General features: G+C 57.3%; 1 protein-coding gene across 7 annotated transcripts in view; it reads left to right on the forward strand.

The window, feature by feature from the left end:
* The window catches only part of FGFR1 (fibroblast growth factor receptor 1), a 54,118-nt gene extending 41,715 nt beyond the window's left edge, over positions 1-12,403 (forward strand). The window contains exons 5-18 of one of the 7 annotated variants that reach the window (XM_062213615.1): positions 127-299; positions 1,067-1,190; positions 2,282-2,472; positions 4,367-4,511; positions 6,389-6,591; positions 7,328-7,473; positions 7,692-7,813; positions 8,251-8,361; positions 9,474-9,664; positions 10,096-10,218; positions 10,384-10,454; positions 10,647-10,784; positions 10,946-11,051; positions 11,135-12,402. In XM_062213615.1, the coding sequence (XP_062069599.1) occupies positions 127-299; positions 1,067-1,190; positions 2,282-2,472; positions 4,367-4,511; positions 6,389-6,591; positions 7,328-7,473; positions 7,692-7,813; positions 8,251-8,361; positions 9,474-9,664; positions 10,096-10,218; positions 10,384-10,454; positions 10,647-10,784; positions 10,946-11,051; positions 11,135-11,311 (2,021 nt within the window). In that variant the 3' untranslated portion in view covers positions 11,312-12,402. Of the gene's footprint in view, positions 1-126; positions 300-1,066; positions 1,191-2,281; positions 2,473-4,366; positions 4,512-6,388; positions 6,592-7,327; positions 7,474-7,691; positions 7,814-8,250; positions 8,362-9,473; positions 9,665-10,095; positions 10,219-10,383; positions 10,455-10,646; positions 10,785-10,945; positions 11,052-11,134 lie in introns of all 7 variants that reach the window. The other 6 variants (XM_062213616.1, XM_062213609.1, XM_062213611.1 and 3 more) reach the window with 6 other exon arrangements.

The following is a 12,403-nucleotide window of genomic DNA, read 5'->3' on the forward strand; positions in this document are numbered from 1 at the left end:
AGTGTCCCTTGACGCTGGACGGTGGTGGACAGGTGCTGGGCAGATGGGCGAGGCAGCTCCCGCTCCTGCCTGGGCCCTCGCTCTGAACCTGACCAGCCCGCTCGTTTCTTGGCTCTCCCCGGGCAGCCGTAGCGCCGTACTGGACATCCCCTGAAAAGATGGAAAAGAAACTGCACGCCGTGCCGGCTGCCAAGACTGTGAAGTTCAAGTGCCCTTCCAGCGGGACACCGAACCCCACGCTGCGCTGGCTGAAAAATGGCAAAGAGTTCAAACCTGACCACCGGATTGGAGGCTACAAGGTTAGTACACCTAGCTATGAAAGGAGAGGAGGAAGGATGGGACAAGGGAGTTAGAAAATCCTCCCTCATATGCCTCTAACTGTCTTAAATAGCAGTGCTTTCTAACTATAAGGTTAATGCATTTAAAAAATTTTTGAACACATAGGGCTGGCGTTGTGGTACAGCCAGTTAAACTGCCACTTGTGATGCCAGCATTCCATATCAGAACACCTATTCGAGTCCTAGCTGCTCCACTTCCAATTCAGCTCCCTGCTAATGTGCCTGGGAAAGCAGTGAATGATGGCACCCATATCAGAGTGCCAAGTGGGCCATCTTCTACTGCTTTCCCAGGCCATAGCAGAGAGCTGGATCGGAAGTGGAGCAGCCGGGACTTGAACCGGCGCCCATATGGGATGCCAGCATTGCAGGCAATGGCTTTACTTGCTATACCACAGCACCGGCCCCAGGCCAGACTCTTAACAGGAGCCAGGCACAGAGGCACAGGGTTGAGAATACTCCTGGTGTGATTTGGGAGAGTTTGCAGAAGACACCTTGGTTAGACCATGGCTGGCCTTGAGCACACGGGGAAGACTTCTAAGGCTCACGCTCATCTGCCAGTTTAATGGACCTGGGCTGAGCACCACGTACTCTGTCCTCCTCCCAGCTACTCTGCAGTTCTGATGGGGGAGCTGAGAGAGACGGTCCCACAGGCACCAACACGGCCCCATGGCCTCTGCCTGCATTTTCCTCCAGACCCTCAGTGGAGCCCCTTTGCCTGTTGCCCACAGGTCCGCTATGCCACCTGGAGCATCATCATGGACTCCGTGGTTCCCTCTGATAAGGGCAACTACACTTGCATTGTGGAGAACGAGTATGGCAGCATCAACCACACCTACCAGCTGGACGTCGTGGGTAAGAGGTTGTGGGCACAGACGTGAGGTGCTTAGAGTATGGAGCGGGCATCAAGGACTCTTGGGATGGCGTCAGGATTGCACTTGCCATTTAGTAGGGACCTTGCCACCTTGAGCAGGTTGACTCCTCCGTTTGCACTTTACTATTCCCTGTCTGCAAACCAAAGAGCCTCAGGTGAGAATGTGTCCCAAAGCCAATGTCGCCGTGAACTGGAAGGCATTTTTGACAGTCTACCCTGAAAGATGTGGCTGGTTGTTGGGCTGTTACAGAGAGTGCAGTGGTAGCTGTGGCTTGATGAAGGCTCTTGCAAATCTGCTGTCATCCCCACCAGGCAGGCATGACCCACTGCACCTGCTGAGGCTCAGAGGTCAGGTGCCTGTGGAATTCCAGGCCCCTGCCGGCTCCTGGATGAGCACCATGCTTTTCAGGGCTGCTCCTGCAACCGGTCCTAGAGCAGGGGTGGGAATGTCCAGCCCGCAGGCTGTATGAGGCCCACAAAATCGCCTTGTCTGGCCCTGCCAAGGCAATCCCAGACTTTGAAATTCAGTACATGTATAGCAGGCTGATTGTTAAGTTGGATCATTTTATATGGTCCATGAACGACGTTATAAGTATCCAAGTGGCCCTTGGCAGAAACAGAGGCTTCCCACCCCGATTCTGGAGGTAGAGCCCAGTACGCTGGAGATGGAGAGGCCCAGAGACTCTCTGCCAGCCTCCCGTCTTGGTGCTGGCCACGTGGTCTCAGCAGGGGATTGGGGTCCAGGCTCTGAGATCCTGCCTTTCTGACTCTCTCCCAGTTGGCACTGGTGCTGCTGTCCCCAGACCACACTTTGAACAACAGTGGTCTCAGTCAGCAGTTCTCTGGGAAGCACGTTGTGCTGGGGTCTCAGGGTGTTAAGTCCATTAAGGTACAGGAGACTTACTGTGCATAAGTATGGATGTGTGGCCTGGAGGAGGAGCTCCCATGGGGCCTTGAGAGAGGACTCAGGGTGGGCGCACTGGGGCCCCACGGAGATGCAGGACAAGCACTGCCCCGTCCCCGGGAAAGCTGAGGGGGCACTGCAGGCCCACACATGTCCTTTCTTCCACAGAGCGGTCGCCTCACCGGCCCATTCTGCAGGCAGGGTTGCCTGCCAACAAGACGGTGGCCCTGGGCAGCAACGTGGAGTTCATGTGTAAGGTGTACAGTGACCCTCAGCCGCACATCCAGTGGCTAAAGCACATCGAGGTCAACGGGAGTAAGATCGGCCCAGACAATCTGCCCTACGTCCAGATCTTGAAGGTGATCACCCTAGTCTGCACGGGATGGGGTGCCAGGACAGAGCCTGCCAGGTTCGGTGGTCAGGCTCAGGGCCTGGGATCGGGCCCCAGCCCATGTACCATCTTAGTGGGGACCCAACCCCTTTCCCAGGAGTGGGGAGAGATGACAGAGTAGAGGTGAGCTGGGAATAGGGGGGCGGTGCTGGTTTTGAAAGCTCTGCCAGTGACTTTGCTTGGAGGGGGATGAAGGCTTTGAAAGGACGAGACCCCACCCCAAAGAAAGAAAGGGGAGCCCTCCAGGAGAGCGTGAGGTCCCCTGCTTTCTCACTCACTGCCCGGGACCAAAGCCTTGGCAGCCAGCCCCTCGCAGGCTCTGCCCTGCTTCCCGAGCTCTGCTCTTGTTTGGAAGACGGGATGAAGGATGAGGGCACACAGCCTAAGCAGGCTTGGGAAAGCAGGTGCCGCATATAAATTCTACGCAGTGTGAGGAGTAATGGCGTTTTCTTCCTTTTCCCTTTCACTCCCAGACTTTGATTGTCCCTGAATGCTCCATTAATCCAGGGAAGGTAATTGCCTAAATCTCCCGTGGATCTTGCGACAGGAAGTGACCAGAAGCTGGGAAAGCTGTTTACCACCTTGTCCCACAGTTAGACCTCATCCTCCCCAGGCTGCCCGTCCCGGAGATTCACTAGCTGTGCCTTCTCTTGGCTACTGGTGCAGAAATTGCACTGTAGGAAATGGGGCTGGGGCCTTGGGCTCGGCCCCGAGTCCATTTACAGTCCCTGCCCCGGTCCTGGAGGATGGATTTCACACAGACAGGCCATGAGATATTTGGGACAGTCGGTGTTTTTGTTTTGTTTTGTTTTCCTTTATGAAATGTTTGGGGCTTTTGATGTCAGCTTGTTGTGTTCCACTAAAACAAGGAGAGATGCAAAGTCCCTTGGACCGCGTCCCTTGCCTGGAAGGTACGCGGGAGCGGAGGACGGCCAGGTGGCCACGCTTGCGCGACTGACCGGTGTGTCGTTGGTTTGTTCCAGCATTCGGGGACTAATAGCTCGGATGCAGAGGTGCTGACCTTGTTCAATGTGACAGAGGCCCAGAGCGGGCAGTATGTGTGTAAGGTTTCCAATTATATTGGTGAAGCTAACCAGTCTGCGTGGCTCACTGTCACCAGACCTGTGGCAAAAGGTAATGGGGAGACGGATGGGACCCTGTGCTGGGAATTTCATGTCGGCCCCATGCCACTGGAGCAGTGGGAAGCCAGCGCCGGACTCTCCCTCTTATCTTCTGTATCCTAGTGCCCAGAGCCATGGAAAAATACTCGGCCTGGGAGGCTGGTTTGGTTTAGTTTTGTGTTGGTGTCTGCTGGTTCCCTCTGTGCCTTATGTGTGTCCCCTGGCTGGGTGTGTGGCTGTGCGTGGACTCCTGGGGACACAGCCACGCTGTGCTATGAATGATGCTGCAGATCAGAGAAGGGGCCAGGTGTTCCCTTGCAGAGACCCCGGTCTGCAGGCTGCGTGTGTATGCGTGCATGCTCCCTTCCATCCCTCCTGTGTGGCCCCCTCTCCACTTATCTCGACCTGAAACCAAACAGCCGCCTACTGGCCGGGCCCCATTTCTCCATGCCGCCCGCCGCCCGCATGCTGGGATGGGCCAGTGGCTGCCGGCGCCTGGTGACGGGTCGTAACCAGCCGTGACCTGCTGGACTTCCTCCCCAGGGCCGCACTCTCTTCCTCTCTAACAGGTCCTGCTGCTGGTGGTTTCTATGTGTTCCTTGTTGCAAAGGAGACGCTGGGGAGCATCTTCCGCTCTGGTGGCCTCCCCTCTGTGCACTCCCCCACCCTTCCCTGTCTCGGTGCCTCCTCGAGATCTCGCGTCCCGCGCTTGTCCATTCCGCTTCCGTTGTCTCTTCCTAGACTGCCGGAGTTAACACCACTGACAAAGAGATGGAGGTGCTTCACTTGCGGAACGTCTCCTTCGAGGACGCGGGCGAGTATACGTGCTTGGCGGGTAACTCTATCGGACTCTCCCATCACTCTGCATGGCTGACCGTTCTGGAAGGTATACACTGCACTGCTCCTCTCGCTGTCCTGCCCTCACCATGGGCACGGGGGGAGCATGCATTGTGGGGCCGGTGGGGGAGACACAGAGCCCCGGGAGAGGGAGAGCAGTGGGCTCTTGCCTGCCGCACGCCCTGTTGGCTGTGGCGTTGAAGGCTCGCTACGGAGCTTTCCTAGTCTCGCGGGAACAACAGCGGCCTCCCACTCGTGCACCTGCGTCTGGCTCTGTCCCCTCCATGGCCGATGCAATGCATGCTGGGGATCTGGATTCATTTCAGCAGGGCAGGCTTCTCCCGTCCTTGGGTCCTGCAGCCTCCCCTGGGTCCCTGGGTGTCTGAGATACCTGATTTATTGATTTATTTTTTATTTTATTTTATTTTTTTGTGCCAATCCCAAAAGTTTGAGAAAGAGCCCTGCTCTTCCCACTGCATGTAGGCCCTCAGCCCAGAGGTGCTCGATGCTTGTAGGGAGCAGCACTTGTCCACCCTGCATGCCAGGTCCTCTGGCTGGGGAGAAGCTGCCTTTCTAGACAAGTGAACGCGACCTGCTCTAAGTCAGGCTTGTCTCGGGCAGCCTCAGTGGGGCCGTGGCAGTCCCCCTGCATCCTCTCTGGCTGCTGTCCCCGGCGGGAGGTCTGTGCCGAGCCAGGAAGGAAGAAGCCTGCAGCTGGGCAGGGTGGCGGTGACCGGAGCTGGGTGTGCTGCATCTCCGCTGTCCCGCATGTGGGTCTGGGTGCCGTCTGCTCTCCTGTCTGACTCTGCCCCCTCTGTCCTCACCCGCCTCCGCTTGAGGCACAGAAGTGTTCTCTGTTTTCATCATTGTCCTGTCTTTGTCCCGTCTGTCTGTGCACCCCATCATTTGTCTTTTGTTTCTCGACGTTGGGGAAAGGAGTAAAACAGAAACACTTCTGTCATCAGCTCTGTCGTCTCCTGGTCAGGCCTTGAGGTCCTCAAGGGCCAGGGCCTGGGCCTCGTCCTGTGCCTCTCTCTGGGTTGGGGGGGTGGGCAACTCCCGCCACCTCTGTGGCTGGCTGCAGGGTTTCTGAGGGGCGGATCAGGAGGGGAGACAGCAGTGATGGGAAGAGGGGCCCCTCGCGAGGGTGGGGCTGGGGTGAGAGTTCTCTCGGGGGTACAGACAGGTGGGCTGAACTGGCTTGGCTTTTGTGGGGTGGCAGTGAGTTCCAGATGGAAAGAGGCAGGCAGAGAATAAAACAAGGCACCTGCCGCTCCCTTTTTCTTTGTGAGTGTTTGTTAGGAGGTAAAGCCCGTGAGTAGAACTCTTGCGAGAACTACACAGAAAAAAACTTTTTTTTTTTAAAAAATCTAGAACAATTCAGACACGTTGGGAAGTGAAATCCCTTTGCAAGTGGCTTGGCTAGGTGTAAATATTTACGTGTCTGGTCTGGTGGAGGTGACTGACACAGGTGTCAGGACACAGGCCAGATGCCACCGCCCACACTCAGGTGCTAGGGCAGACACAAGTGACAAGGCCTCTGGGACCTCATCAGAAACAGTCTGTCCCCATGAGATAAGTGTCCGAGGCTCTGCAGTGACATTGAGAAAGGCATCCAGAAGTGACTTCTCAGCTGCCCTTCTTGGGATACCTGGTATCCAACCACCCCCCCAGCCGCAGCTGAGTGAGGAGGGTCCCGAATGAGAATAGACGTTTAGTGCTTAGCACTTAGGGACTTTGCATCTGGTTAAGGACGCCTCAAAGATCCCAGGATGCCTGACCCTCTCGGTGCCAGAACCCCACCCCTAGCTGGCATCTCCTAAATGAGGCAGAGGAGATGGGTGTTGTTTTTCTAATTAGTGGGGGAACCCCTTGTCAGCCTGGGGCTCCCCTGCGCCTGCTAACACCCTATTCACACCGACTCAGCCCTGGAAGAGAGACCAGCAGTGATGACATCGCCCCTGTACCTGGAGATCATCATCTATTGCACGGGGGCCTTCCTCATCTCCTGCATGGTGGGCTCCGTCATCATCTACAAGATGAAGAGCGGCACCAAGAAGAGTGACTTCCACAGCCAGATGGCCGTGCACAAGCTGGCCAAGAGCATCCCCCTGCGCAGACAGGTAACAGAAAGTAGATGGGGGATTTGCACGCTTGCGCCTTCTCTTGCTGTGCCTCTGGGGACGTCCCTAGGGGCCCCGATGCCTCAGCCTCTCCACCGTCCCTCCTCTCCCCCTTTAGGCTTTGCTTTCTGACTCCTGGGCCAGGCGTGTTGGAAGAAGGGCCGGAACCCAGTGTTCCAGAGTCAGTTTCACACTGGCCTAGCCTAGAAAATTCCCTGTACCCTCCATGCGCCTGTTGAAACGACCCCGTTCACGTTCATGGGGAGAGTCCTGTGTGGTCTGTATGTGTAGCTGATGCCGTGCATCTGAGCACCTCCCAGGGCCAGCTGAAGGGGCAGAGAAGCAGGGTAAAAAGAGGACCCAAGTCGGTTCCCAGGTCTGAGTGGCGGGCACTCAGAACCCTGTGCAAACTCTGGAACTAACTTTGGGCGTTAGGAATCCATCATCCAAGGCAGGGTCTTTGCCAGGAATTGGGGCATGAATGAGAGTCGTTACTGCAGTGTTGCGTTGTGACAGGTCTCGCCGGGAGAGGTGTGTGTGGTCTGCTCATTTCCAAGGTGAGTGAAGCCCAACAAGGCTGATCAGTGGCAGAAATAAGTCAGGACGAGAACACACGTCTCCCGGCCTCCCACAGTCTTTCTGCGGCTCCACGTTGGGGAAGGAACCTCAGACGCAAGCGACCCAGGCTTCTGCACCTGCATCCCGTCCCCTTGCTAGAAGGTAACCCCACTCTTCCCTATAGGTGTCGGCTGACTCCAGTGCGTCCATGAACTCGGGGGTTCTTCTGGTTCGGCCCTCACGGCTCTCCTCCAGCGGGACCCCCATGTTAGCTGGGGTCTCTGAATATGAGCTGCCTGAAGACCCTCGCTGGGAGCTGCCTCGAGACAGGTGAGGGACACCCTTTGCTTGTGGCTCTTAGGGTGGAGGTTGTGTGTGCCAGGACCTTCTGGGGAGTCAAGGCGTGTGCAGTGCCTCCAGACAGAATCCTGTCCATTTCCTGCTTGCCTTTGGGTGAAATACGAAGAGGCAGAGATGGGTATCCTCTGTGTGTTTGGCATTTACCAACCCTGACTCTTGCCAATTTCTCTCCCTCCTCCCTGCCAAAGACTGGTCTTGGGCAAACCCCTGGGAGAAGGCTGCTTCGGGCAGGTGGTGTTGGCGGAGGCCATTGGGCTGGACAAGGACAAACCCAACCGTGTGACCAAAGTGGCCGTGAAGATGTTGAAGTGTGAGTGATGCTTGTGTCCCTGCGTAAAACAGCCCCGTCTGTCTTCCGAGCAGACTGCGTGCAGCTACCCACCGAGTCGGACCCCTCCTCTGGTGCCTTCCCTGCCCCTGCCTGCTCCGCTGCCTCTTGAGCTTACCTGGGAGTGGGGGGGCGCTCTGCACTGCCAGAGCAGTGTCTCCTCCCTCTGTTCCCTCCGCAGCAGCCTAGGCTGTAGTCAGGTGTTTCAGCTTGCTCACGATTGCCCCTGCCCCACTCACAACAGTGGCTCCCATACGAGAGCAGGGAAATGAAGTGTTTGGTGGAAGAGCAGAGGGGGAGGGAGCCTCTGCACAAAGGTCCCTCGGGCACACAGTCCCCTGGTCCCCTTGGCTTTTATCCTGCCCTGCTCCCTCCCAGAGCAAAGGAGTCTCATGCTGTTTTCTGGTTTGTGTGTAAAGCGGATGCGACAGAAAAAGATCTCTCTGATCTGATCTCAGAAATGGAGATGATGAAGATGATTGGGAAGCACAAGAACATCATCAACCTGCTGGGGGCCTGCACGCAGGACGGTAGGCACAGAGCCAGGCTGGCCCTCCCATCACCTGCAGCAGATCGACCAGGCCTCGTGCTGGCGGGGAGGGGGCCGCACTCAGAGGGGAGGGGGCCGCACTCAGAGGGGAGGGAGGGAGGCCTGTGTAGCAGTGACTGCAGAGTATCTCCTCGGGTCTGGGCTGCTGTCCATTGCTCCTCCAGGAACACAGACACTGGAGTCCCACACATGATGTGTGGGCAGGAACAGGTGAGCCAGCTGTGGCTTCAGCAAGGGCTGTCACCCCCCCAACCCCCAGTTTTGCTCAGGAACTCTCTGGATCTGGATTATGCTGGAAAGAATCCCTTTTTTTTTTTTTAAAGAATAATTATAATATAATTATATATTATAAGAATATATATATATATATTTTAATTTTCAGGGCCATCACTGTGGCGTAGCATGTGAAGTTGCCAGCTACAGTGCCGGCATCCTGCCGGTTCTAGTCCCAGCTGCTCTACTTCTAATCCAGCTCTCTGCTATGGCCTGGGCAAGCAGTGGAAGATGGCCCAGGTCCTTGGGCCTCTGCACCTGCATGGGAGACCCGGAAGAGGCTTCTGGCTCCTGGCTTCAATTGGCACAGCTCCAATTGTTGCGGCCAATTGGGGAGTGAACCAGCAGAACATTTTATTGATTGATTGATTGAAAGGCTGAATTAGAGAGATCTAATTACTGGTTCACTTCTCAGATGGCTACAACAGCCGGAGCTGGGCCAGGCCAAAGCCAGGAGCCTGGAACTCCATCTAGGTGTCCTGTGCTGGGTGGCAGGGGCCCAAGCACTTGGGTCATCCTCTGCTGCTTTCTGAGGTACATTAGGGAGCTGGATCAGAAGTGGAGCAGCTGGGACTTGAACTGATGCTCATACAGGATGCTGGTATTGCAGGTGGCAGCTTTTAACCACATTACAGCACAATACCAGCCCCAGGAGGAATTCTTTCCCTGACTTTCTTTGGGGAATAGAATGACTTTCCCTGGTCCCCCGAAGAGGAAGCAGGAAAGGGGAGCAGATGTATGGTGTTGGGGTACCACTTCGTTGTGACACAAAACCTGCTCACCTGCCCCTGCCTTGGTGACTGCCTCCTGTGCTCCCAGGTCCCTTGTACGTCATCGTGGAGTACGCCTCCAAGGGCAACCTGCGGGAGTACCTGCAGGCCCGGCGGCCCCCGGGGCTGGAATACTGTTACAACCCCAGCCACAACCCTGAGGAGCAGCTCTCCTCCAAGGACCTGGTGTCCTGCGCCTACCAGGTGGCCCGAGGCATGGAATACCTCGCCTCCAAGAAGGTAAGGACCCTAAGGACTCCCCAGGGGAAAGTCGTGGGAACTGAGTCCTCTGCTTCCCCAGCCTGTGTGAATCTTCATTCTCCACGCGCGCTGTCCGGGAAGTGGGGGGAGGGGCAGCACAGCAGTCAGATTTGATTCCTGTCTGTGTGGTCCCACTTTCTGCATGGCCTCAGGCAAGCTACTCAGCACAAACAGGCTAATACTGATGTCCGGGGGTACCATGGGACAGCGCCTGTCAGAGTTTTGGGTGGCTCTGCTGCAGGTGGGAACATGGAGCTCGGCGCGCACACCCCTACAGGCGGTCGCAGACATGAAGGGTCAGCCAGCTGAAACTAAGGACGCGGGGAGGTGGGTTTGCCGAGAAGCCGGGATCCGTTTCCCAGTGGTGGTGCCTCACCTGCCCGGCGCCCTCTGCTCTGTGCTCTCCGCAGTGCATACACAGAGACCTGGCCGCCAGGAACGTCCTGGTGACGGAGGACAACGTGATGAAGATCGCCGACTTCGGCCTAGCACGAGACATTCACCACATCGACTACTACAAAAAGACGACCAACGTGAGTGCCCAGGCTGCCGCTGCTCCCACCAGGCGGCTCCTCCCACTTGGCTGTTTGCATTTCTAGCCAGGCGTGGACAGCTTTGGCCGAGAAGCTTGGGGGGTGGTAGCATAGGTTGGGTGTGTGGCACCTGCTGAGCCACCTCTCCCCCCGTACTGCCTGCAGGGCCGGCTGCCCGTGAAGTGGATGGCGCCCGAGGCGTTGTTCGATCGGATCTACACCCATCAGAGTGATGTGTGAGTCCGGCCGGGGGACAGCGGGAGAGGGGAGTTCCAGGACCATGGCCAGCGTGGCCAGCCATGGTGGCTGTTCCTCTGCCCCAGTCCCCCCGGGCCCTCCCTGTGGGGGAAGAGAGGCCTAGGAGGGCGCACGGGAGACAGGGAAGCCTGAGGTGGCGCCAGGTGCAGTGGCCGTGTGCGCATCCGCAGGTGGTCTTTTGGGGTGCTCCTGTGGGAAATCTTCACCCTGGGCGGCTCCCCATACCCCGGCGTGCCTGTGGAGGAGCTTTTCAAGCTGCTGAAGGAGGGCCACCGCATGGACAAGCCCAGCAACTGCACCAATGAGCTGTAAGCCGGAGCCGGCCCCTGAGGTCTTGGGGGAGCGGGACGAGTGCGGGACTCCTCCCCTTCCGGGGCGTGGCCCTTCAAAGCCCGCCCCCGGAAATCCGTCTTTCTCTCACGCCAGTGCCCTTCCGCCCTGACCTTGCACTTCCGCTCTGCCGCCGCAGGTACATGATGATGCGGGACTGCTGGCACGCAGTGCCCTCCCAGAGGCCCACCTTCAAGCAGCTGGTAGAAGACCTGGACCGCATTGTGGCCTTGACCTCCAACCAGGTATGGCTGCCCCAGGCTGGCGCACGGGGCTCGCCACGGCTTGGGGACTGGGCTTGAGTTCCGGCACCCGTGTCCCGTCGCAGGAGTACCTGGACCTGTCCATGCCCCTGGACCAGTACTCGCCCAGCTTTCCCGACACCCGAAGCTCCACCTGCTCCTCGGGCGAGGACTCCGTCTTCTCTCACGAGCCGTTGCCCGAGGAGCCGTGTCTGCCCCGACGCTCGGCCCACCTTGCCAATGGCGGACTCAAACGACGCTGACCACCGCACCCCGTCTCTCCCCGCCCAGACTCCCACGGTCAGCCGTGGACCTTGCCCACAGCCCCTGCTGGACTCACTGCCTCTCCTCACGCCCTTTCCTGCTGGCGGGAGCCGGCTGCCCACTCGAGGCCTTCCTGCGTGGCTGCCTTCGCCGCCGCCCCCTACCCCGGGCATCCCTTAGCTTCTCCTGCTCGTGAGAGAGAGAGGCGCCAAGGGGCAGGTGCTCGCTGAGGGGCCGCTCCGTTCCCTTCCGCGGGATGGACCAACGCGCCCCTGCCGCCTGCCGCTGCCCGGAGGGTCGGGCGCGGGGCCAAGCGGGCCGGCCAGGGACAGCTCCCTAGGCTGCTCGCTTCTGTCGGTTTGTCCGTGTCACCGGAAGCCCCACAGCCCTTGCTCGCTGGTGGCGGGGGCCTTGTCCTCAGGGCTACAGCTGCTCCGCATTAGATGGTGCCGGTGGCTTATTAATTCCAATACTAACTCGCTTTGCTGACCAAATAGCTGGCACCAGAGGAGACAGACAGGCTGGGAGCAGTTTTGTGGCCCTGGGGCCCAGCCCTGAGAAACTGGGGGCTTTGTACATAGCTATGAAGAAAACACAAAGTGTATAAATCTGAGTATATATTTACATGTCTTTTTAAAAGGGTCGTGACCAGAGATTTACCCACCGGCTAAGATGCTCCTGGCGGCTAGGAGGCATCGGTTGCTATATATTAAAAAAAAAAAAAAAAAGCAAAAACAAAAAAAAAGGAAAAAGAAAAAAAAAAGGAAAATGTTTTTAAAAAGGTCATATATTTTTTGCTACTTTTGCTGTTTTATTTTTTTAAATTATGTTCTAAACCTATTTTCAGTTTAGGTCCCTCAATAAAAATTGCTGCTGCTTCATTTTTATATGGGCTGTGTGAAAGGGGAGAGAGTGTCCAGCGGAGAGAAGGGACACCTGTGGGCCCAGGGCTGGGTCCAGAGGGCACCACGTGCTCCCCAGTTTCCTTGAAACGTCTTCCTCCTGGTTCCTACACCCAGACCCCTGGTGACAAACCTCCTACCTGTGACCACGCAAGTGGCGCTGGGCAGAGCACCATGCCACTGCAGCCT

This window comes from Lepus europaeus, chromosome 16 (genome assembly GCF_033115175.1).
Source record: "Lepus europaeus isolate LE1 chromosome 16, mLepTim1.pri, whole genome shotgun sequence".
Lineage (NCBI taxonomy): Eukaryota > Metazoa > Chordata > Mammalia > Lagomorpha > Leporidae > Lepus > Lepus europaeus.